The 24,588-nt window shown below is 36.3% G+C and overlaps 2 protein-coding genes across 4 annotated transcripts in view; both read left to right on the top strand.

Annotated features, from left to right (window-relative positions):
* Nucleotides 1-24,588, top strand: part of KIFAP3 (kinesin associated protein 3) — a 210,867-nt gene that overhangs the window by 89,355 nt on the left and 96,924 nt on the right. The window lies entirely within an intron of this gene.
* LOC144457994 (perilipin-3-like) lies at nt 1,769-21,554 on the top strand. The gene is made up of 2 exons (XM_078156816.1): nt 1,769-1,838; nt 20,903-21,554. The coding sequence occupies exons 1-2, from the start codon at nt 1,769-1,771 to the stop codon at nt 21,529-21,531; spliced, it is 699 nt and encodes a 232-aa protein (XP_078012942.1). The 3' UTR covers nt 21,532-21,554.

Genomic DNA, 24,588 nt, shown 5'->3' on the forward strand with positions numbered 1-24,588 from the left:
ACATGGTACTTCAAGGTTTAGAAAGAGCTTTTCTCACAACAAGCTTGTGAGGTAGATAGTAGTGTACATATTATCATTGTTTTTTGTAGGTAAAGAAATTGAAAGCTTTGTAATGGAGGTCATGAGAGAGAGAGATAGTAAGATTAGTAAGACAGTCCTTGTTCCCAAACGGCTTATAGTATGGTAGAGAAGATAAGAAGGATATTTACAAATAACTACAATACAAAACAAGACTATAAATATATAAGAGGTACAAAAGGTATCGTAAGAGTTCATAGGAAAAGGAGATGAATTCTGGATGAAGGGATCAGAGAAACCTTCATAGAGGTGGTGAGATTTGATCTGGACCTTGAAGAATGGTTAGGGTTTTAAGCAGAGTGGGGAAGGAGTGGAGAGAAGGATAGAGTCGAAGTGTATAGAAGAGTATTCTAGGCATATAGAGAAAGATAAGTTACTTATCTAATTTCATTTCCTACAGTTCAATGTTTGCAATTATTGCTGATATAATAAAAGTTAACCATTATCTATCAGACTTCAGCATCCTAATATTGTGTACTTTGGCACATGTTTCTCTATTACCTAGTTTTGCCTGATTTCATAGCATTTTGCTATATGGGATATCCCTATTAGCATGGCCAGTACTGTGAGCAAATGAAAAGTAAGTTTATTTGTATTTAGAAATCTTAACTTTAATATATCTAGAAGCTTCATATGAACTGTTAAACATAATTCTTCCAGTATATTTTTACATGTTCCTAGTTAACTTTCTCAGCACATTTATTGATTTTTTTTTGACTCACTCAAGGATAAAATACGAATCCAAAAGAGTACCTTATTAAAAGTTCTTAAGTCACTTGACCTTTATGTGTATTTTATAGTGCTTCCTTGTGTCAGTGTATCCAGAGATGTAAGCTGCTGAGGAAATTCCTTGTCATAATAGATCCCTTTGGCAACTAGACAGTACATTGATAAAGTTTCAAAAGTATTTTGACTAACTTTGGTTCTCCTTGTCTTTTTTAGGGCTTAATGTATCAAGGAAGTATATCAATATGTATACTTTTTGGGGACTCCATCTTGACTACTTTATAAGCTGTGGGGTGCTTTGGTATATTAGCCCACCTCTGCATATCAGCATATGTGCCCCAGTCCTTTGTTGAATGTCCATCTCATCAAAAAAATTAGTTTCTACATAAAACTCACACTTCATATAATGATAAAGTTGAAGTTTCATAGAATCCATGCTTGATATAGAAAATAACACATTCCCTAAGAGAATCTATTGAGCCATTTTAACACCATAATAATAGGTTTTTTCTTGTAAAAACTGACTTTTAAAAAAATTCTGTGATGCTCAGTTGCATATTTTAACTTTAAGAAATTTGCATTAATTTTCAGAGGAAACAATATAGTGGGGAAGATTCATAGACTGTGTTGTGAGACTCATTGCAGATACATAATTTAATAAGTAGACAGATAGTGGCAGGTGAAAGACAAAATGACTGAGGAAACAAAGGTTCAATCTTCTTATCATATCAATTTATTAAGCAATACATAACAGTTTCCCAACAAGCCAGTCCCAGACCTCCTCAGCTTAGGCCTGGACCCCAAATACAGAGAGAGACAGATTTTTATACATTAAAAACAATTAATCAAATAAGGCCAATTAATTGAAAGGAGATAATACCGCATTAAGTAATCAAATTTCTAGTTAGATGAAAGATTAGGGGCTTTCCAAGTTGGAAGGGGGAGAGTGAACAGGTGCAGTTCCATGAATGTGCTCGTTGGCCTCCCTTATTCTGCCATTCCCACTTCAACACTGAACTACATGGACAATGAGGGTAGGTTTTGAAGGAGTGGTTATCATTATTGTTATTATTAACGTTACATCTAGCGAGGCCAAAGTCCTGGAGCAGACCATATGACCATCCTTTCTATCTTGTCGACTCATCTACTTGAGCCATCTTGCCATCCATCCATCCTGCTGCTACCACACTTCTTACAAACTATACTTCTGTATCATACTGGCCCACTAGAAAGCATATCCAGAACCATCAATTTCTATTGTCCCTTAATGTTTGCCAGCTTGAAGCTAAATTTGTAACACAAATTTAAAACATTTAAAGGGAAATGCGATTAGTGAAATAATCAATCATAGAATCTTATATTAGACAGAAACCTTGGAAATGATCTACATCAAGCCCTCATTTTACAAATGAATAAACTGAGTCCCAGAAAGAAATGACTATCCCAAAGGGAATACATACAACTTATTATTGACAGAGTAATATTAGAATTTAAGTCTTATGAGACTGAGTTCAGTGCCTTTATCACTACATCACACTAATTTTCTGATAAACAAATTTTCAAATATAATAAAATGATAAGTTTATAAATAAAGGAATTCATATGTAATAGATTCTTATGTTCTTAAACTAACAGAATGAACTTCAGATCTGTAAATGTTATAATATTTTTCCATTATCCCTTCAATTAAGTTTAGGTGGAATTATGCCTCATTGGCTTCAAAATTTCATCACCTAATAGTTACGAATAAGGACATATTTTTGGATACTTGTTTAATCATTTACTATGTATAATTTCTTAACACTTTAGTTTTTCTACTTATTTTAAATTGAACTATTAAAGGTGTCATTCGGTGAGGCAGCATGGTACAGTTAGAAAGCATGTCAAATATGACATCAGAATGTTATTTCATGTGCAGATGTGTTGAAAGTGACATCATGTTGAAATCGACTCTGCCACTTACCACCACGCTAACCCTGGGCAAATCACTTCACCTTTCTGAGCCCCTGCTTCCTCATTTGGAGAATGATGGAGTTGTACTAGAGAATCTCTAAGTTTCCTTCCCTCTCTACATTTCTTATCCTATGATCTTAAGAAAAATTATTTTTAAAAAAATCAGGGTAGCCTACAGCAGATCAGCCAAAATCCACATGAGGTTCTCCATGTAATTATATTGTCAAGTCTATCTACACTTTAATTCATTTTACTACTGAAAATTTAATATATCCAAATATTATTTTCACATTTAAAAAAACATTCTTCTCTTTCCTCTAAAATTCAGTGAACCAATGTTACATTTAAAGTATCAGCTTCACAAATGTATAAGTAGGACTGCCCTAAGATTAGGCTAAAATATGCTGAATTAGCAAATAAGTCAATAATATCAATTATGAAAATGTAATCACATCAGTTGAACAATAATGATAATGGCAGCAGTTGACATTTCTGTCACACTCTGTGGTTTACAAGGTGTTCTACGTACTTTGTCTTATCTGAGCCTCACAGATTGGTGGTGCTAAGTACAAACTTCCACTTCACCCAGAGAGTAAGCATTACTGTCCAGTGATGTAGTGACCATGGATTTTATTATTTTCATTTATAGGTGAGGAAGCTGAGGCCCAGTGAGGTCAGATGACTTATCAGAAGTACTAATCAATCAGTAAATTAGTAACAGATATTTAATAAGGGCGTGCCACGTTCTAGGCACTGTACTAAGCCCTGGAATAAAAAAGTAAAAAACAATCCTTGCTCTCAAGAAGGCCATAGTCCAATGGAGGAGATAACATGCGAGCAACTATATAGAAGTTAAACAAGGAACAAGACAAATTGTGAATAGTCTCAGAGGGAAGATACTAAGATGAAGAAGGACTGAGAAAGACTTCTTGCAGAAGGTGAGACTTTAGCTGAGACTTGGAGGAAGGTGGTCAATCAATAAAGGTTTATTAAGTGCCTACTTAATAAAGTACAGAGGCAGCTGATGACTCAAGTAGATAGAGCAATGGGCCTAGAGTCAGGAAGACCTGAGTTCAAATCTGGACACAGATACTTACTAGCTGTGTGACCCTGAGCAAGTCACTTAAGCTGTGATTGCCTGACAAAATGAATCCACTGGAGAAGGAAATGACAAACCGCTCTGGTATTGTTGTCAAGAAAACTCCAAAAGGGGGTCACAAAGGGCCGGACATGACTGAAATGACTGAGCAACCACAAAGTGCCTAATATGTGTCGGGCGCTATGCTGAGCTTTGGGTATAAAAAAAATGAGGTAAAAGACAATCCCTGCCCTCAAGGAGCTTATGATCAAATTGGGGAGACAACATGTAACAAGTATATACAAAGTGAGTTATACACATGATAAATAGGAAATAATGAATGGAGTGAAGGCACTAGAATTAAGAGAGGTTGAGAAAGGCTTCCTATAGAAGATGAGATTTTAATTGGCCTTGAAGGAAGCAAGGGGGAGACCAGGAGGCAGAGATAAAGAGGAGGGAGAGCATTTCAGGCATAAGGGATAGTCAGAGAGAATGTCTAGCATCAAGAGCTGGAGTGTCTTCTTTATGGAACAGCGAAGAGGCCATGGCATTGGAACGAAAAATACATGTTGGGAAGGAAAGTGTGTAAGAAGATTGGAAAAGGGGTTGGAGGAGAGGTTATGAAGGATTTCAAACACCAGAGGATTTTGTATTTGATCCTGGAGGCAATAGGAAGCTGCTGACATTTATTAAGTAGTAGGGTGACATGGTCAGACATGTGCTTTAGGAAAATCACTTTAATGGCAGAATGGAAGGTGGATTGGAGTGAGGAGGGACTTGAAGCAGGCAGATCTGCCAGTAGTAATCCAAGTGTGAAATGATGAAGGCCTACACCCAGGACGGTCATAGGAGAGAAGGAAGCGTATTCTGTTAAATTAATAGACCTTGATGACAGAGCGGGTATGGGAGACGAGTTGAAGAGATTCCTACATTGCAAACCTGGGGGACTGGGTGGATGGTGTTGCTCTTTGTTGTAATAGTGAAGTTTAGAGAGGGAAGGGTTTAGGGTGAAAGGTAATGAGTTTAGTTTTGGACATAATGAGTTTAAGATGTCTGTTGGACATCCAGTTTGAGATGTCTGAAAGGCAGTGGAGGTAGATTTGAGAATCATCAGCCTGAGATCACCAGAGGTAATAGTATAGAGGTAAGGAGGCCAGGAGAGAATTCCAAGTATGGATTGATAGCCAGTGAAAATTTTAGGAGTCAGGAGATGGAGTGTTGTATGCAATGAAATCAATATCTTTGAAAGACAGAGTATGTGGAGGAGAGTAAAACATAAGAATGCTGGAAAGGTAAAAGGGAGAACCATATTACAAAGTGTTTTGAACACTAAACAGAGGATTTTATTTTGATTCAGGAGATGATAGGGAGCCGCTGGAGTATAATGAGTAGGAGAGTCATATGATAAGGCTTGTACTTTAGGAAGATCAATTTGACATCTGAGTGAAATATGGATCAGAATGGGAAGAGACTTAAGGTATGAAGACCAAACAGCAAGCTATTGCAGTCCAGGCTAACTAGTCCAGGTATAAGGAAGGTCATGAGGGCCTGCGGGAGGGTGGTGGCAGTGTCAGAAGAGAAGGGGGTTTATAGTAGACGATAGAAACAGCAGAAGCAACAGATTGGATATGGGGGGAGGGGGTTACGAGAGAGTAAGGAATCAAGGATGACATCCAAGTTGTATGCCTGGGTTACTGGTAGGATAATGGTAATAGGAAAGTTAAGAAGAGGGGAAGACTTGAGGGTAAAGATAACGAGTTTAAGCTGTGTGTGGGATATTCAGTTTGAGATGTCTAATACACAGTTGGAGATGCAAGAATAAAGATCAGCAGAGAAGTTGGACTGAAGAAACCTGAGAAGTGTCATCACAGAAAGATTAATTGAATTCATGGGAGCTAATAAGATCATCAAGTGAAAATACAATAGAGGGAAAAGAGAAGAGGACCCAGACAGTAGCTTTATGGACACCCTTATGTAGCTGGTGTGATCTGCAGTAAGATCCAGCAAAGGAATCTGAGAAGGAACTGTTAGACAGTTGAGTCAAACCAGGAGAAAGCAGGGTCACAAAAAACTAGAAAGTTGAAGGTATCAAGGAGAAGTAGGTGACTGACAAGTGTCAGAAGTTGCAGAAAAGTCCAAAAAGGATAGGGATTGAGAAAAGGCCATTAGAGATCAATTGTTAACTTCAGAGAAAATAGTTTCTATTGAATGATGAGTTAGGAAGCCAGACTGCAGAGTGAAGATGTGAGTGAGAAATATGGAAGTGGAAACTTTTAATTGTAGTCAGCCTCAAGAAGAGGGAACTCATCAAATTTTCTCTGTAAAATAAGAGACAGGATCCTTAGCTGAGGTGGGGGGTGGGAAAGGAAGGAGGAGATTCGGAAGGTTCGAGGAAGAAAAGGACTGCCTTGTTGCAATGAGGGTCCAGTTGAAATTGGATAGCATGAATTTGTAATGCATCTAGTCAGCCTGTAATGAAACTTCCTCTGGCTGCATTTAGAAACAGAGGTAGGTAGATGGTAGGGAGGCAGATGATTGGAATAATTAGGACTAAGGTATATTCAGAGAAGAGTAACTTAATAGGACAAAGGGCCAAGAGATTCAAAAGCTTTGGCAACAGATTGGATAGGGGGAATGAAAGATAGTGAGGAGTTGAGGATGTCATCTAGGCTGTGAGCTTGGGGGAGCAGGAAGATGGTAGTTGACAATAATAAGGAAAGTTGGAAGGGAGAAGGGTTAAGGCAGGGGGGAAAGTAAGTGAAATTTGAGACATTTTTACTTTAAGATGCCTACTGGAAATCCAGTTTGACATATGTGAAAAGTATTTGGAGTTGTGAGACTGGAAGCCATCAGAGAGGTTAGGGCAAGATGGGTAGATTTGAGAATCATCAGCACAGAAATGGTAATTAACTAAATGAGAACTGATGAGATCAGTAAGTAAAGTAGTATAGCACAGAGAACAGTAGAGTTGAAATGTCTAAACCTGGATTAAAGTTGGAGAGTAATGAAAGTGAAGTAAAAATAGGTTAAATGACCTGAGGAGATGCTGTGGTATGGAGAGATTAGAGAGTTCTGGTGTAAGAAGTGGGTAGAGGAAGGGAAGGGAATGGTGCCTACTATGTGTCAGGCTCTGTGCTCAATCTTTTACAAATATCTCATTTGATCCTCAGAAAGCTGAAGTAGGTGCTATTATGAACTCCATTTTACAGTTGAGGAAACTGAGACAAACAGATTAAGTGGCTTATGATCATACAGCTAATAAGTAGCTGAGACTAGATTTTAACTCAGGTCTTCTTGACTATCTACTTGGTCACCTACCTGCTTCTAGTGGTGAAGCATAGGGAAAGGTGAAATGATAGATTATGATCACAGAGGAAAATGTTAGAGTTTCTAATTAGGGAAATGGAACATTTTATGAGTAATAGTCTTGAGACATTATTAATTGTGTGTATATGTGTCTTAAGGAGAGATATAATTTTTAAAAGTTTGCTCTCAGAAAAAGTTGAAATAATATATTCTACTTTTGAGTCTATATCCAACCTTAATTTTAAAGTAGTACCTTAAATCCTATTCTCCCTCCATAGATGAGGTAGCAATGATCAAACATGAATCCAGCAAAGTTTACAATTGAGAGCATCTTCATTCTTTGGTCTTGTTTCTTTTTATATAATGTAGTTTACATGAAAGGAGAAATTGTTCCTTTTTTAATATTTTTCTCAATACTTAGGAAGTACCTGCTACGTGGTAGTCACTTAATGCATGTTTGTTGATGATTGATTTGTGTTCTACTCTACTGTTAACTTGAAAAGAGGTTTGTGACCCTTCATTATGGTCAGCAATTGAGCCCTGCCTGATCATTAATCACACTTACTAGATTTCACTAAATCTGCTCTTTTTTATGCTTACACACTGATCCCTGCATGCATAAGAGAAAAGGAAATGTGTGGCTCAGTGGAAGTGGTCACTAGGCACCAGTGCATGTAGCTGTCCTTTATATGATTCAAGACATATACTATGCAGATATGTTCACATTCTTTTTTTAGTCTTTCAAGTGGATCTATTGGCAACTTTTATGGATTCTTGATAATGTTGATTTAGGTCTTGACTTGAAGTTAGAAACTAATACCATTATGAACTAATGTCTTACAACAATATGGTGCCCTTTTTTCCTATAGTTTTTCTTTTCCCAAAAGCATCTGGTTGCTAAATTTGGGAGCTTGCTACAAAAATAAAAGCAAAATTTTCTAGGCCTAGTTTAACTATATAGCATAGCAAGAAACATTTCCTTAAAAAATATATAACTGTTCCAGTAGATCAAAGGGATATTGCAGATATATTTTAACCTAGATTTCTAGCTAATCATAGTCTGTTTCATTATGCTTACATACAAGATACTTTGATGTAGGCTAGAAATGATAGAACATTTCGGCAGATTTAGAACTGGTTGAATGACTGAATCCAAAGAGTAGCATTATGTCCAAGGCTAGGAAGATGAGAGTCTCATTTTTCTCAGCTTTGAGTAGATATATGAAATGTTGTTTTCATTTATGGGTACCACATTTTAGAGAAGATACTGATAAACTGGAGAAAGCATCCAGAGAAAGGTACCAGAATGGTGAAGGATGTCATGCCATGTGACAGCTGGTTGAAGGAATTGGCAAAAAGAAGGTATAGGTTGGATTAGATGGATTCTGAAGTCTCTTCCAACTCTAAGATTACATAATTTTCTGATTTATAAGCAAGAATGTGATATACTAAGCATTATGCAATGTGGGTGTCCACAAAATGTATTTTTTTCTTTTGTTCTGCTAAATATTAAGTAGTCATATCATCATAGTGCCTTATAATTGAAGGTATCTTAGAGGCTATTTGCTAGCATAGTTTTAGTTTGGCTTCCTACCTGATGCAAGAGTCCTTTCTGCAAAATCCCTGATAGATGATTTTCCTTGAACACTTGCAGGGACAGAGAGCCCACTACCTTCTAAGGTAGTCTATTTCATTTTTTAATTATATTTTTGTTTATTTCATTCAGTATTTTCCAATTACATTTTTTAAAGTTTTAAAATTTATTTTTTAAAATTTTGAGTACCAAATTCTTTTCTTCCCTCCTTCCCCTTCCCCCTACTTGAAAAGGCAAGCAATTTGATTTCAATTAAAATGTTGTCATGCAAAACATACTTCCATATTAGTCATGTTGCAAAAGAAAAGCAAAAAATAAAGTGAAAAAAGTATGCTTCAGTCTTCATTCCAAGTTTATCAGTTTTCTCTGTGGAGGTGGATGGCATTTTTCATTATGAGTTTTTTGGAATTGTCTTGAATCATTGTCTCGATCAGAGTAGCTTAAGTCTTTCAGAGTTGGTTATCCTTACAATACTGCTGTTACTGTGTACAGTGTTCTCCTGGTTCTGCTCATTTCACTTTGCATGAGTTCACATACATCTTCCCAGGTTTTTCTGAAACTGTGCTGCCCGTCATTTCTTATAGCATGTATTCTATCACAACCATTCCCCAATTGATAGGAATCCCCTCAATTTTTAATTCTTTTTTAAAAAAGCTGCTATAAATATTTTTGTACATATATGTCCTTTTCCCTTTTCTTCCATCTCTTTGGGATACAGACCTAGTAGTGGTATTGCTGAGTCAAAAGGTATGCATATTTTTATAACTCTTTGGATGTAGTTCCAAATTGTTCTCCAGAATGGTTAGACAAGTTCACAACTCCACTAACAGCGTATTAGTGTCCCAGCTTTTCCACATCCCCTCCAGCTTTTGTCATTTTCCTTTTCTTACATGTTAGCCAATCTGGTAAGTGTGAGGTGGCATCTCAGAGTTGTTTTAATTTATTATCTATTTAATCAGTTGTGATTTAGAACATTTTTTTCATGTGACCGTTGGTAGCTTTGATTTCTCCTTCTGAAAACTGCCTGTTCATATCCTTTGACCATTTATTATTTGGGGAATGGCTCTTATTTTTATACATCTGGCTCAGTTCCCTATATGGTTGAGAAATGAGGCTTGTATTAGAGAAATTTGCTGTAAAATATTTTTCCATTTCTGATTTTTTTCTAATTTTGGCTGCATTAATTTGTGCAAAAGCTTTCTGATTTCATGTTATCAAAATTATCCATTTTACTTCCCATGATCCCCTCTATCTCTTGTTTGGTCATAAACACTTCCCGTATCCATAGCTCTGACAAGTACATTTTTCCATGCTTCACTAATCTACATATAATATAATATAATAAATATGATATAATATAACAGCAAAATGTAATATAACATAATCCTTTATATTCTCTTATATTAAATCATTTCTCCATTTTGACCTTGTCTTGGTATATGGTGTAAGATGTTGGTCTGTGCCTAGTTTCTTCCAAACTATTTCCTTGTTTTCCCAGCAATTTTTATCAGATTGTGAGTTCTTATCCCAAAAGCTTGGATCTTTGGGTTTATCAAACACTGATTTACTATGACAATTTACTACTGTGTATTCGATCTATTCCTCTGATCTCCCACTCTGTTTCTTAGCCCGTATCAGATTGTTTTGATGATTATCACTTTGTAATATAGTTTGAAATCTGATACTGCTAGGCCACCTTCCTTCACTTTTTTTTTTCATTGATTCCTTTGATATTCTTGAACTTTTTTTTCCAAATGTATTTAGTTATTATTTTCCCTGGCTTCTTAAATAATTGTTTGGTAGTTTGATTCTTGTGTCTCTGAAAATGTAAATTAACTTAAATATCACTGTCATTTTTATTGTATTTGCTCGGCCTACCCATGAGCAATTAATATTTCTCAGATTGTTTAGATCTGTCTTCATTTGTGTGAATCTTGTTTCATTTTTAAACTGTTTTCTCTGTTACCAAATTCTTCCTTATATTATGCCACATGGTGATTTCCTGAAATTTTTACTAACTTTTTTAGTTCTCTCTGGGACTACAAATATTAAGTCTAATCTCATTTATATGTTAAGACCCTTTAGAAATTTGAAGACAGCTTTCATGTATCCATCTCTTTACTTACTACAAGTCTTCTCTCCAGGCTGAACATCCCTAGTCCTTCAGCCATTTAATGTATATCTTGGATTCTAGACCCTACACTATCCTCTTAAAATGTAGTACTCAGAATGGAATAGAGTACACTAAGTGTGATCTAACCAGGACAAAGTGAGGATCTCTCCTGCCTTTTACGGCTAAACTCCCTGGGAAGGCCATCTACAATAGGTGCCTCCACTTCCTTTCTGTGTGTACTTTCTTAACTTTATGCTCTAGTTTCCAACCCCATCATTCAACTGAAACCACTCTCTCCAAAGTCACTTGTGAACTATTGATTGTTAAATATAATGGCCTTTTTCTCAGTCCTCATTCTTCTTGACCTTTGTTCAGCCTCTGGTGTTGTCAGTAACCCTCTTCTCTTTGATACTTCTTTCTAGGTTTTCATACCACTGCTCTCTTCCGGTTCTGCTCCAACCTATATGACCTCTTCTCAGTCTCTTTACTGGATAATGCCGGTCACACTTACTAAACAGGGCTCTGTTCTAGGTCTTCTTCTCCCTCTATACAATTTCACTTGGTGATCTCATTAGCTTCTATAGATTCAGTTATCATCTCTTTGATGATGATTCTCAAATCTGCTTAACCAGCCTTAACCTCTCTGCTGATCTCCAATCTGGCATCTCCAGCTGCCTATTAGACATATCAAACTGGATCTCCCATAGACATCTTCAGCTCAGTATGTCAGAAAATGACCTTATAATCTTTCCCTGCAAACCTTCCATACTTCCAAAGTTCCCTGTTATTTTCAGACACCACTGTCCTCCTTAGTTTTCCTTAACTTGAATAATCAGAAATGTTTCCCATGAAAGTGGTTCTTTAACCAGATGTTGTTGGCACATAGTAAGCATTTAATAAGTGCTTTTGAACCGACTGACTATTGCTGCAGAACCCTTTATAATAAAGTTAATAGAGAGTTAATTGCAATTCAGTGTAAATAATTATAATACATTCAGAATGTTACTTATTTGAGCCTTGGACGAAAGTTTAGAAATTGTCCCATTTGTAAAGTAAGTCCTTCTACTTCTTCAGCTTCTTTAAGCCATATTACAGTTACTTGTGTCATAGTAATGACTGACCTCATTTTTCTTCACCCAATATATCCAATCATTTGCCAGATCTTACTGTTTCTACCCCCAAATCATCTCAAATTCAACTTTTTTTTACTCACATCCACCACCCTAATTCAGGTCCTCATCACTTCTCCCCTTCACTTAGCACAGTGTCTGGTATGTAGTAGGAGCTTAATGAGTGTTTATTGATTGATTGACTATTGCAGCAGTCTCCTTTCCCTGCCTCAAGTTTCTCTCTCTCCTGAATTGCATCTTTGACACAGCTGCCGTAGGGATTTTTCTTAAGCCTTGAACTGACTATGTCACAGCTATTCTTGATAAATTCTAGTGACTCCCTCGTGACTCCAGGATAAAATATAAACTTCTCTGGTTAGTTTTTTAAAATCCCCTCACAACCTGACCCTAACCTATCTTTCCAGCCTTATTTTATGCTATTCCCCTTCCTCTGTACCTTCTGTATGATCTCCTGTATCTTGAGTAAACTTACTCTTCATTGAATTCCTCTCCTTCAAGATGCAGCTCAAGTACCACTTCTGTGTGGAGCCTTTCCTGATCCCATCAGCTGCTGGTAACATGCTTCAGTCCACCAGCATTTATGAAACGTTTACTGTGTGCCAGGCAGTGTGGGGGGAATAGAGATACAAGCAGAAAGAAAGAAAGCCCTTGTCCTCAAAGAGCTTATGTTCTAGTGGGGGAAGACAGCACATAAAAGGAAGCAGGAAAGGAAGGGAAGGCAGGGGGGAAATGAAGGTACTGACTTGAGGAATGTTAGGGAAAGTCTGGAGAGTCAGGAGTGCAGCCTGGAGAGGAATGAGGACATGATTGGCCTGGACCTCCTCCTTAAAATGGAGGTTCTGGGGGGAACTAGCCAAGCAGAGGGAGAGGCCCCAGGGCTCAAGGGCCCAGGGATAGGGTAAGCTTCCATAATGAAAACGCTTTTATGGTGTGATAGAGAAAGGCCTATGGAGAGCTACCAGTGCAGGCCAGAAAAGAATGAAGATTACTACTTTGTATTTATTCCTTATATACTTATATATGTAGATGCTGTCTCCCTAATAGAATGTAAACTCCTCAAGAGTGAGAATTGTTTCATTCTTTGTATTGGGTTCACCTGCACCTAATAAAGTTTCAGGCACACAGAACCTTAATAAGTACTTTTCAATTAATTGACTTATAAATTAATCAAAAGCATCATTGTCTAAAGTAGCACAGTACCAGTCTTCTATGCTATATTTTCAATTTTGATTAAAACTTTTTATCTGCATACCAGCATGATTTTTAAAGGTCTCTTATAAATCTTTTCTAATTTGCATGGCTAGCTTATTCAGAAAGAAAGTACCTTTATTAGCCTTGCCAGGAAAATTAGGATTCTGATTCAGTAGCATATGCTGTGCTTATTTCTGAGATCTGCAACAGTCATTTAGATTTCATTCAGTGCGAGGTCAGGCCAGGATGTCCTTTTTGGAAGACAAATTAAGAGTGTCTAAAACTATTCCAATTTAATGTAAAAATATAGGGAAGAGAGAGCATCACATCCTAGGAGAGCAATTCTAGAATTGGTTATGTGATTCCTAATAAGGGGACCTGATTTCTCTTGATCTAAGTAGGTTACACTTTAGTAATCTGGGTCTGAGGGTATTTTCAAGTGCTGTAGAAACATTTCATCAACATGTAGAGAGTTGTTCCAGGTCAAGAGTTAAGTGATAAATGTTTGTTCTCTTCCGGTCGAGACAAGTCTGATTTCACTTACTTTTGGAGATGTCCAAAGCAGAGAGTGTTGGACTCCCAACTTTGATCCCTTAAAACTTAAGTATTATTTCCTCTGCCCATAACATCAGATGTCTTTGAAACAGCACTCAAAAATTTGGCTTCGGACATCTACAATTTTTTTTTATGTTTGCATTTTAAATTATGCTTTGGTGTGATTTAATGTTGAATTCCTCAGAAGTATCAGCTCATGCAAAGACTGCACTTTGCGCATGAGCTTGTAGATTGGGATTTGTGAGTAGAGGTATTGTATATTTCCCTTAGATACTTGGGGTGGTTCACCCCAAATATTATTTCAAAAGTGAGATAATGCAAATAAAATGTAACATGGTATTTACATTTAACTAATAATTTTGGTTATGAACAGTGAGATATTATATACTTAAATTCTGAGTTGATCATCCCAAATGCTTTTTTAAAACTGAAAAAGTGCTTTGTTTTAAAATTAGCATGCTTTTGCTTTTTGAAAACTCAGTTGCCTTTATGATGGCTTCTTTAAATAAAGCTGAAAGAAAAAAATTTAAATCACTTTTGCATTTTGGTCTTTTTGTTACCAAACTTGTTATGGAATTTCACACATCTGTTTCAGAGAGCAGCTCCTCATAGGCTACTGCACTATTTCCCAATGTTAATAGGCCTCATTTATCCTATAAAAAACCCTCCATTTTCCTACCTGATCAAGTGAGCAAACAATAAGGGTCAGATGTGGCCAACACCCTAACACAAAGCACATGTCTAGCCGTCAGGGTGAGGTAAAGTCATATCAAGATTGCTTGAAGTTATTAATGGCAGTAAAATTTATGCTTCCTCCTGTTTTCCCAATTAAATCAAGAAGCCTTTTTTCTTAAGGTTCTTCTGCAGCAGCTGGTTCTAATATGTTGTGTGTGAACATTGCCTGAGGTGTCTCCATTTCTGTATAGTAAAAATTGACTAAAACACATTAAGTAATAGGTCAATGGAAGGGGCTTATTGGCTAGAAAATAGTTACTATTAAAGGGTTTTTGTCCTTATTTATACTATGGGAATGCATATTTATATAGTATTTACATTCTTGCTGAAATTTGCTATGATGAAAACCACTCCTTAAAGTGCTTCTTTTTATATAACATTTGCTAATCTGGATATAATAAAGAATGTTACTTAAATAGGTAATAAAATAATGGAAGACATTGTGTTGAAAAGGTTTGGAAAAATAACATCATGGCAAAGTGTGGCAGTTGTACATAGTAAAACATAAATTATTGAATTTCACACAAATGCACATTTAGTTTGCATTTTTAATGTGTCTGACATCCCCTTGATAAGTTTACAAGTTTAGTAACTTTTCGGTTTTAAGTGAAATAATTGGACACACAGAATACATCATTACATCAATCATCTAATCAGAAAATTACCTGTAAAGCCAACATTTTTCATATTTATCATTGACCTACAAGTTCTTTAGCTTATTCTTGTAATTTTAACTGATAATTTTTCTTAGCTCTTTCATAGCATAGATATATTATCTATCCCAAATGATAGACATTTATATCTGCTATGTGATAGAGCTCAGCCAACCCCATTGGCTTATACCAATAGAAGCTTAAACATAAAGGGGGGAAGGGATGGGAATAAGCATTTCCATAGGCACTACTGTGTGCCAGGTACTGTGCTAAGCACCTTTTTTTTTTTTTTAACAAAGATCTCATTTGATCCTCACAACAACCCCACAAGATAGGTGCTCTTATTATCCCCATTTTACGTTTGAGGAAATTGAGGCAAACAGCAGCTAAGTGACTTGCCCAGGGTCATACAGTTAATAAACTAATAAGGCCAAATTTGAACTCAGAGTTTGCTTCCTGGTTCCAGGCCCAATTGCCTGCAAAATAAAAAGCATCAGATCTTTGTATTCAGTTTCATGTGTGCTTTATTAAGCTAAGACACAGCAACTAGTTTGAAACTAATCATTGCATAGTGAAGAAATCCAAGTAAATGACACTTAATAAGTGTTTGTGGAATTTAATCGAATTAAATGCATCAATTTAGCATATGTTTATAGTTTGTTTAAAAAAAAAAACCAGTGAAGATTGAACTTGTCTTTGCTAATCTTACAAAAGAAGAAGCCCTATTTTATGCAGTTCAAGGGTTCTTAATCCTCCTTTGTGTCATGGACCGCTTTGGTAGTCTGGTGAAACCTATGGACTTTTTCTCAGAGTAATGTTTTTAAATTCATAGAATAATGTAATCTTCCCATTCATATTCAGACTCCTTTGGGGTCTGTGGAACCCAGATTAAGAACCTCTGATCTAGTGATATTTATTATGACATTTAGATAGTTTTGAAATGTATATGTGTATACATACATACATATGTATATATATCCATATTCAACATAATGACACTTATTTTCTGAAAATATTGCACTAGATAGATGTACCAGTTTTGATTGGCCCAACAGTACTATTAATTTAGTACTGCTCCATTTTGATACAGATGTGGTCATATTGCCACACTGCACTCATCTGGATTTGAAGTCTTTGTTGACTTCAAAGGGAGTCCTGTATTTAGAAGGCAGACATGGGGTGTGGAGAATGAGAATCTGGCTAATAATGTTTCCCATAATTTGTGTTCTCACTCTCTTCACAGAGTGTTGGGCTGGGCCTACAGCAGAAGCGGAAATTTGGTTTAGAGTTCTGGTGTTCAGAACTCATATTTTCACTTGACTGAGCTATAAATGGAGAATACAGGTCTCAAAATCCCAAATGTCTTAGAAAATTAGTTGCTGAATGGCCCTTTACTAATCACTTCAAAGATTGGATTGGGGGGAGGGGAGAAATTGAAGACATTTTAAATTCAGAACCTAATCAGTATGTATTTTGCCTTTTAATTGGCAGAAAATCAATTACAAAAGCAGCCCAGGGACTTTAGTGGTTTTTTTTCCTTCTCCATTCCAGCTGTTCCAGCTGACCTACAGCTGCAAATTTATTTTAAAAATAAAAAGAGTTGTTTCTATAAACTCTTGAATGTATTTTATAACAGCAATAATTCCCACAAAATCATTTACTAGAGTTAATGATTGGTTTTGTTAAGGCATTAACGGCCTCGTCTGGGAATGACCAAATTTTCTGAAATGGCTACAGAAAGTGCTAAGATAATTCAGTAACACTTTCAAACAACGATTCAGTTAATTAATGGTAAATTCCTGTGGAAATCCTATCGAAGTACTTATGACCTCTGCATTTAATACCCAATGAGTTCATCATAATTTATGTTGATTACCATAAATACCAAAGGATTCCATAATGACTGGGACATTATTTTTCACCCTGCCTTCACTCCTTGAGTAGATTTGACTAATCCAACTCAAGTCATTAAGGATCGGGTTCTCAAAACTGTCAGTCTTTTCACTGTGTCGCTTGAAATTCATTTAACCTTTGGTGCTGTGCCAACATACAGACTGTTGGCCAAGTAACCTTGCTTGTGTGTGTGTGCTGCTGTTGGGGTATAATTGATGTCTGCTAGTCATGGGGGATTTTGAAATATGTGCTATTCACAGGAGAATACTAGCCATTTGGGTAGAGGTTGGGGCTCCTAGTGCAAAGGTGTTTTTTAAAAATGAATCCCCATTATTCCTTAAGAAAGCCGTTTAGTAAGGTTATAAATGTTTCTTCATCTTAAAATGGTACTTTTAAGAACTAAGCTTGGCCTTTTTAGTCCAAAGATATGTAAAAGATTAGCTCATAATTAGGGATTAAACTCTAAACTTCACTCTGATCATTTAATCTCTCTTAGAAACTGTTTATTACTATGTAGAATGAAAAGCAATAGAATAGGCTTTAAATAACAATTTGCTGACTGCCAAAGAGCTGCTACCATACCCTATCCACAGCTGTTGTTAGAGGAATAAGTACAGGCTAATTTCAGAAACCTTCCCATGTTATGTCTTCCCTTCTTGTCCTAAATTGTTACTTCCTTTTGTTAGATGAAATTATCTGACAAAAGAAGTATATTTTTGTGATGAAATTTACTAATTGTATATATTGTGTTCATATTTAGAAAACTTACTAGGTATTTGAGAATGAAAAGAGCTATAACATAACTAAGTTGTTGGCAATGTCTAGAATCAGTAAGCTAGGGTTCAGGATACTATACTGGTTATAACATTTGTCTATAAAGCCCTTGTTTGCAACATCTTCCCTCCCATCCCCACCCCCAAGGTGTAAACTGTAAATTTCATTGTCTCTGGCTGGTCTCATTATATGAACAATTGGGGAGGGAGACAGCACATTTATTCAGTCAGTTGTATTATTCAGTCAGTCCTAGAAACCTTCAAGATACTTCTATTAGATACTTGGGCAACCTCTGCCATACTCCCTAGTCTCTCCACATAACACTGGAGCTTAAAGTAAGGACAGGGAGGCTTCCATGGCACTGTTTGAGGTCTAGGCAATGATCATGCCATCCAAACCACATAAAGTAGTCTGAGTACATAAGGGCTAGAAATAGAGGAGTATCATCGAAAAATATCAGAAGACAAATCAAAGATCTAAAACAAACTAAAAAAAAAAGAAGAAGAAAAGCTGTTCTGCCAAGTAAACCTAGTCATTTACCAAATCTGATGGTGGAGGCCACATTTGTCAGGAAAAAACATCCATGTTTTTCTTTTCTTCTTCTACCTCCACATCATGCTTCCTTTCTTGACAGTCTTCTTTCATTCTAGAAAACATGGAACTAGGAACTAGCAGGAGAGCCACAAGGCTCCTACTCCTGCCAGGGGAAAACGGGGAGCCTAAATCGAGACAGAAGTGCTAGGCTCTGCTTACTCCATAGCTTGGAGAGCAGATGCTTGCTCTCTTTCCAGGGGGCAAGAAAACATTTAAGAGCTAGACCATATCAGGCACAACTGACTGAAAAATGCTAAGAATAGAAGATCATACTGTCTTTTTTTGTTGTCTGTTAAGTATATTTTGTTCCATAGAGCCGAATGCAACCTTAAAGACTCTCCTCCAAATAGGTTATGCCCCTTTGGAGAATTTATGGGACAACATAGGCAAGATTTAGAGCTGATTAGGAAATGTGGATGAGTTACAATTTGCACTTATTGAGGGAATATTCATATTGTAGCATTTAAAATAGCTCTTTAAGGTTTGTGAAGCACTTTACAGATATTATCTCATTTGATAGAGATCCGTTAAAATATTAAGGAAAAACTTTGTAGCATATAGAACTGCTGCTTAAACTGACATGGGCTTTCTTGAGCATAATGAGTTCTCCCTTATTCTAGAGAGCTTCAAAAGGAGGCTAATTGTTATGGATGTCATAGAGGGGATCCCTCTTCAGCTTTGAATAGATGGTCTCAGACATCCCTCCTAATTTTGAGATTCTGTGATTCTCTGGGTATAGGATGAAACCCTAAATAGAAAAGGAAGCATTTTCTGCCAACCCATGCCTCTTGTATGAAGGATAGTAGACTAGCGTATAAAATCTTTTACAACTAGATAATTTGACTCATCTTGCATGGAGCACCCATTAGTTTTTAAGGACTTCCAGATGAGGCACCTTGGCATGGAGCTCTTGACTTGTTAAAATTAGAGAAGTTATTTACTTCCACCCTGACTCATGTAACCTTCACTGTTTTAGTGGCTGAGTCTGAATACAAAGTTGATCTGCCTATGGGTCCTATCCTGTTAACATTGATGCTCATTGCCTCATCCATATATGCCAAAATGTTTATAGTAACACTTTTTTGAGGTAGCAAAAAACTGGAAACAAAGTAGATTCCCATCAGTTGAGAATAGCCAAACAAATTACAGTACATGAATGTAATGAAATATTATGATTGTAAGAAACTACAAATTCAATGAATAGAGAAGCATGACAAGATTTAACATAAACTGATGCAAAGTCAAGCAAGCAGAATCAAGAAAACAATATACACAGTGATTACAATAATGTAAATGGAAATAATGATAGCCACAAAGCATTTAAAAATGAATGTTGTAAAATTACAAAGAATAACCTTGGTTCCAAAGAAGAGACATGAGAAAATACCTCCCCCCACTCCTTGGTAGAGATGAAGGAGTCCACACGTGTGGGAAACCACATATTTTATCAGAATTTTTATTATTGATTAGTTTTGCTGATTTTTTTTCTCTTTTTCTTCTTTCTCTTTTATACAATTATTGGTTATATGAGATGGCTTTCTGGTTGGAGGAGGGAAAATTAAATTTTTAGATAAAAGTAAAAAATTATTTTTAAAAAACATGCTGATCAAAGGAATCAGATAACTGAGAAAAACTATAAGTTGGGAGGCTTTATGTAAAAGTTACATAAATTAGCCATTTATAGGAACTAATCTTTTTTGTTACTTTCATTTATCTCATTAATGTGTCTAGTCATTTTCTGTTGTCTGTTGAGCAAGAAGTAGAATGATCTGCTGTACAGTTTTTAAGACTTTATCGACAGAATTTTAGAACTGAAAGTTAAGAAGTCATCTAGTTCAAACCTCATATTATAAATCAGTAACTAGGAACAAAAGGACTCAGATGACTTAGCGAAGATCAATGAGTAGTTATAGTCAGAACTTGGACAGTGGCTCAGGTCTCCTGATTTATGGGTCAGTCGGTAGAACACTTCCCACATTATCATACTAAAGTACAATTTTGGGATTCTTTCCTCCAAAACTTTTACTTTAATAAATTTCTGTCACCTTGTCCTTACAAATCTTTTTAACCACCTCTTCCCACTTCAGCCTTTAAAGAACTGCAATTGTAGTCTCCTTTCTGGAGCATTCACCCATTTGAGCAGTTGGCTCCCTTTCTACCTCTCATGACTCCCTACTTTGGAACCTCTTTTTCCAAAATTCTTCCACTGTTACCAACAGCACATATGCTACTTAGCACATAGAACTGTTATGTCTCTACTTTCTATACCTCTGTTGAATTTTAGTAGATTTTTACTATAATGATCAACATTTGTACTTAAGACTCTCAACTGCTATATTACTATTGATCCCTCATTTTTCTCCATTACAACCCAGCAGGTCCTGTTGATTTTAAATCGCTTCTTATTTTTTAAAAGCATTTTTAGTGTAATGCCTAGAAAATAGAAAATCACTTAGTATGATAAAGCTGGGTAAATATAAGATGGACATAGGATTTTGTCTACAGTGTTAGACATGTTTAAGAATTAAGAATCTGAAATCCAAGAGGAGAAAAGAATACTAGAAGAATTAAAAATGACTATGGACAAATACCTCCCAATCTCACAGGACATGGCTAATATTCAAGAATCTTCAGAGGAAGATGGAGATTATTTTGGAGACAAGTCTTCAAAAGAAGAAGGCTATTTCACACCATTAGGTTCTCTGCCAAGCAACCTCCAGTCCCAAGCATATAAGCATGCATTGGAAAATATCAGAGGTGCCAAGAACAACATCAGAAAACTCTTGTACCAGCTCTCTGAAGCAGTTGAATTGCTCCTGGAAATCCGGGCTCTGGGCATGTCCCACAGCATTGCCCTGAAATTACAGTCAGCCTTCATGGACCTCCTGCCTAAAGTCCGAGGTCTCCCAAGCAGCCTACAAGACAAGCTCCAACAGGCCTGTTATGATATGCAGGAGGTTCATACCACCTTTTCCATAAGTAATGGGTTTGAAGATCTAGACAAGCAGCATCTGACCCAGAGCCAGTTTAAGCTGACCCAAGCCCAGGGAAGTATAGAAGAATTGTTTTGTTTCTTAGAGGATAGTATTCCTTCTGGATGGATCATGGGACCCCTTTCCCCCACTGAATATCCCTTTACAAGTAAAGGTACTTCCTAAAGAAAAAAAAATGTCTTGAATTGTGATATGGAATCAGGCTGATACTTTCAAATTCCTGACAAGCAGGCTTGTGCCAGTTTGTAGTTAATAACTGTACTTTGTATGCATTTCAGATTATGCAAATAAAGTTATACTGAAAATTTTTAAAAAATAGTTATGTTTAAGAATTAGTCTTTTGACCCCTAATTGAAAGCATTCAAAAGTCCCTGCATTTCTGGAGAAGCAGGGTAAACATAAAGGAATGCATTTAGTACAATGTTAGGAGTGCTTTACATTTTTCATGTGTAGGCTGAATTTTGTCTCCTTATTTTCATGACTCCTCACATGAAACTCCATCTTCCTTCTCTGTATCTTTGCACTGTCTGTCTACCATGACTGTGCTCTTCATTTCCCACCTGGCTGGTTACCTCTGGACTTCATCATGCCCCCTAGGAACCTCATCTTCCTTTAAGATCATATCAACCCTGGAACTCATACCTTATCAGTAGCCCCTGCCCCTTAGGTCACTTCCCTCCAACTTGATTGGAAAGGGTGGAAGGTGGATGGTGGAGAGCTCCTTCCAGATCCTTCATTTAAGGGAGGCGTCCAGACTAGCTGTCACTTCATTTTTCATCCAACAGCACTGCCACTAGGTACCATTTGCCCTCCCCTTTTTAAAGTATTGTCTCCACCGTTAGATTGTGAGCTCCTGGAGGGCAGGAGCTATCTTTTTCTTTTTCCTGATCCCCAAACTTGCTATGCCCTCAATTTGCCTTGTATTTACTATACATATGAATATATATGCATACATATATAAGAAAAATATGTATATATGTATATATATAAAATATGCTTATTCATGTACATGTTGTCTTCCCTGATAGAATGTAAACTCCTTGAGGTGAAGACAGTTTCATTTCTTATCTTTGTATCCCCAGCACCTAGCATGATGCCTAGCATATAATAATGCTTCATAAATGCTTTTTGATTGATTGATAACAAAGCTATTTTCTCTATTTTTGTTATGACCCAGATGTATTTTATATTGAATATCACTGATCTAAATTAAATACCTTCTCAGTACAAGAATGCATATTGTTAGAACTTAGATATTCTTATTTACTGTTTTAGGATGGGCAGAAAAGCACATACTTGTAGTTCTGATCTGAGAGGCTAGAATCTTTCAAGTACATTTTTAGATAGTTTTTATTTATAACTTAGAAAATGATTGCACTAATACAATGCCACTTATTAATGGTATCCTACTTAGTAACAGTCATTTTCACTGTACAATGTAGAAATATTTTTTTGAGTGATGTATTTTATAGAGAGAGGGACCAGACCAGTAATTTCATTCATAGAGGGAACTCACAAAAAAGAAAATTTCTTTTATTAATGAAGGTCAGCACCTTCTCTGCAACTGAAAGTGTTAGAGAGATGTCTTGAGCACTGAGAGCTCAAGTGATTTGCCCTGAGTCACAGCCAGTATGCATCTAAGGTGTGAGAGACTTGAAGGGAGGGCCTCCTAGTTCTGAGGCTTGTTCTCTTATCTGCTATGTCACAGATACTGATGATTTTTATATTCTTACAAATATGAAGTAGCCTATGTGCCACTATGTTATTTCCTTTGTATAAAACTAACAGATTAGATACTGTCTAAAGTTCCTTTCAATTCTAAAACTCTATGATGAGTGGAAATAAAATTATATTTCAGCGTATTCTAAAAATTAAGTAACTTTGTAATATGTTTTCCCTATTGTACAAAGGGGAGAGGTGTCAGAATAAGTACTAAAATTCTTCTTGGTAATTTGAGCTAGAATTTATTTCAATGCCTCTATTATTATGTCGTTGAGATATAATGACACACAAATGAATATGGAGTACTGAGTCATTGTGAGTTAAGTCCAGGTCCTTAAGTGGAAAATGAAAGGCAAAGAATTCCAATGGAGGCATTCTTTTTTTTGTTTAGTGGAAACCTCCATGGTCAATTTGGCTGTGGTATTTCATATCAATCATAAATACAGCTAAGATGAGTAGACTCTGTTCTCTCAGAGTCTGGCTCATCTGTCTGCCGACATGGCTGATGTAAGATATTAAGTAGGTTGCCATGTTAGTTTCTAACTTACATAAACATTTAATAGTTACAAAGTACTATCTATCTATATCTATATCTATATCTATATCTATATCTATATCTATATCTATATAATTTGTTTTGCAGGAAACCCTAAAATCTTAAAAATACTTCTCAAATCTGAGGCAGGGCCTGATAGCAGGGCCCTAACTTTGTCTTAATGTGTAACATTGCATCTCTTTCTTATTATCTACTCATCTTAGATCCTGTCTTGACTGAATGCTTTAAAAAATTGAGGGGCGCAGTAGATAGAGCTCTGGCCTTGGAGTCAGGAGGACCAGAGTTCAAATTTGGCCTCAGACACTTACTAGCTCTGTGACCCTGGGGAGTCACTTAACCTCAACTGCCTCAGCAGAAAGCAAAAACGACAAAAAAAAATTGAGATCACACAAGTGTTGATTAGATATGTACTATGTGTTCAGCCCTGTGTTAGGAACTATAGGCATATGAGCCTATATGATTTACGACCAGCCATCAAAGAACATATAATCCAGCTGAGCTGAGTAAAATGCATAAAAGAATTGGAGAATATAAAACATGTATCTTAGACCTCAATAATTTTGGTTATTTTTGTGTTAATTAGAGGTAAAAGTTAACACACTAAGTAAAGGCATTTTTCCAGATAAAAGATGGGTTTTTTTGTTTTTGTTTTTGTTTTTTGTCCATGGAAACCACCTGCCTGCCATTATACTCAGTGATTTATAGGTTAATAGCATCAATCAGCAAGAGTAAGAATCATCACTTAACATGTGTCAGGCACTGTACGAAGAGAATGAAACAAATCTGTACTCTCTAGAAACTTACATTTTAGTAGTGTGTCTGTAACTATATAGAGAGTAAATATAAAGAGATAAGCACAAACAAGTAGTTAAACACAAGGTAGTTTGGGAGGGAGGACACTAGTAGTTTGGGAAGTGTCAAAAGGCTTTGTATAGAAAATGGTC

This window comes from Phascolarctos cinereus, unplaced genomic scaffold (genome assembly GCF_003287225.1).
Source record: "Phascolarctos cinereus isolate Bilbo 61053 unplaced genomic scaffold, phaCin_HiC Scaffold_5;HRSCAF=322, whole genome shotgun sequence".
NCBI classification, from domain to species: Eukaryota; Metazoa; Chordata; class Mammalia; order Diprotodontia; family Phascolarctidae; genus Phascolarctos; species Phascolarctos cinereus.

Excerpts from the sequence above, each read along its gene's own strand:
- LOC144457994 (XM_078156816.1), top strand. The coding sequence starts at position 1,769 with ATGAATGTGCTCGTTGGCCTCCCTTATTCTGCCATTCCCACTTCAACA. Across the intron at positions 1,839-20,902 it reads GAACTACATGGACAATGAGG|AATCTGAAATCCAAGAGGAG; the intron begins GTAGGTTTTGAA and ends TTAAGAATTAAG.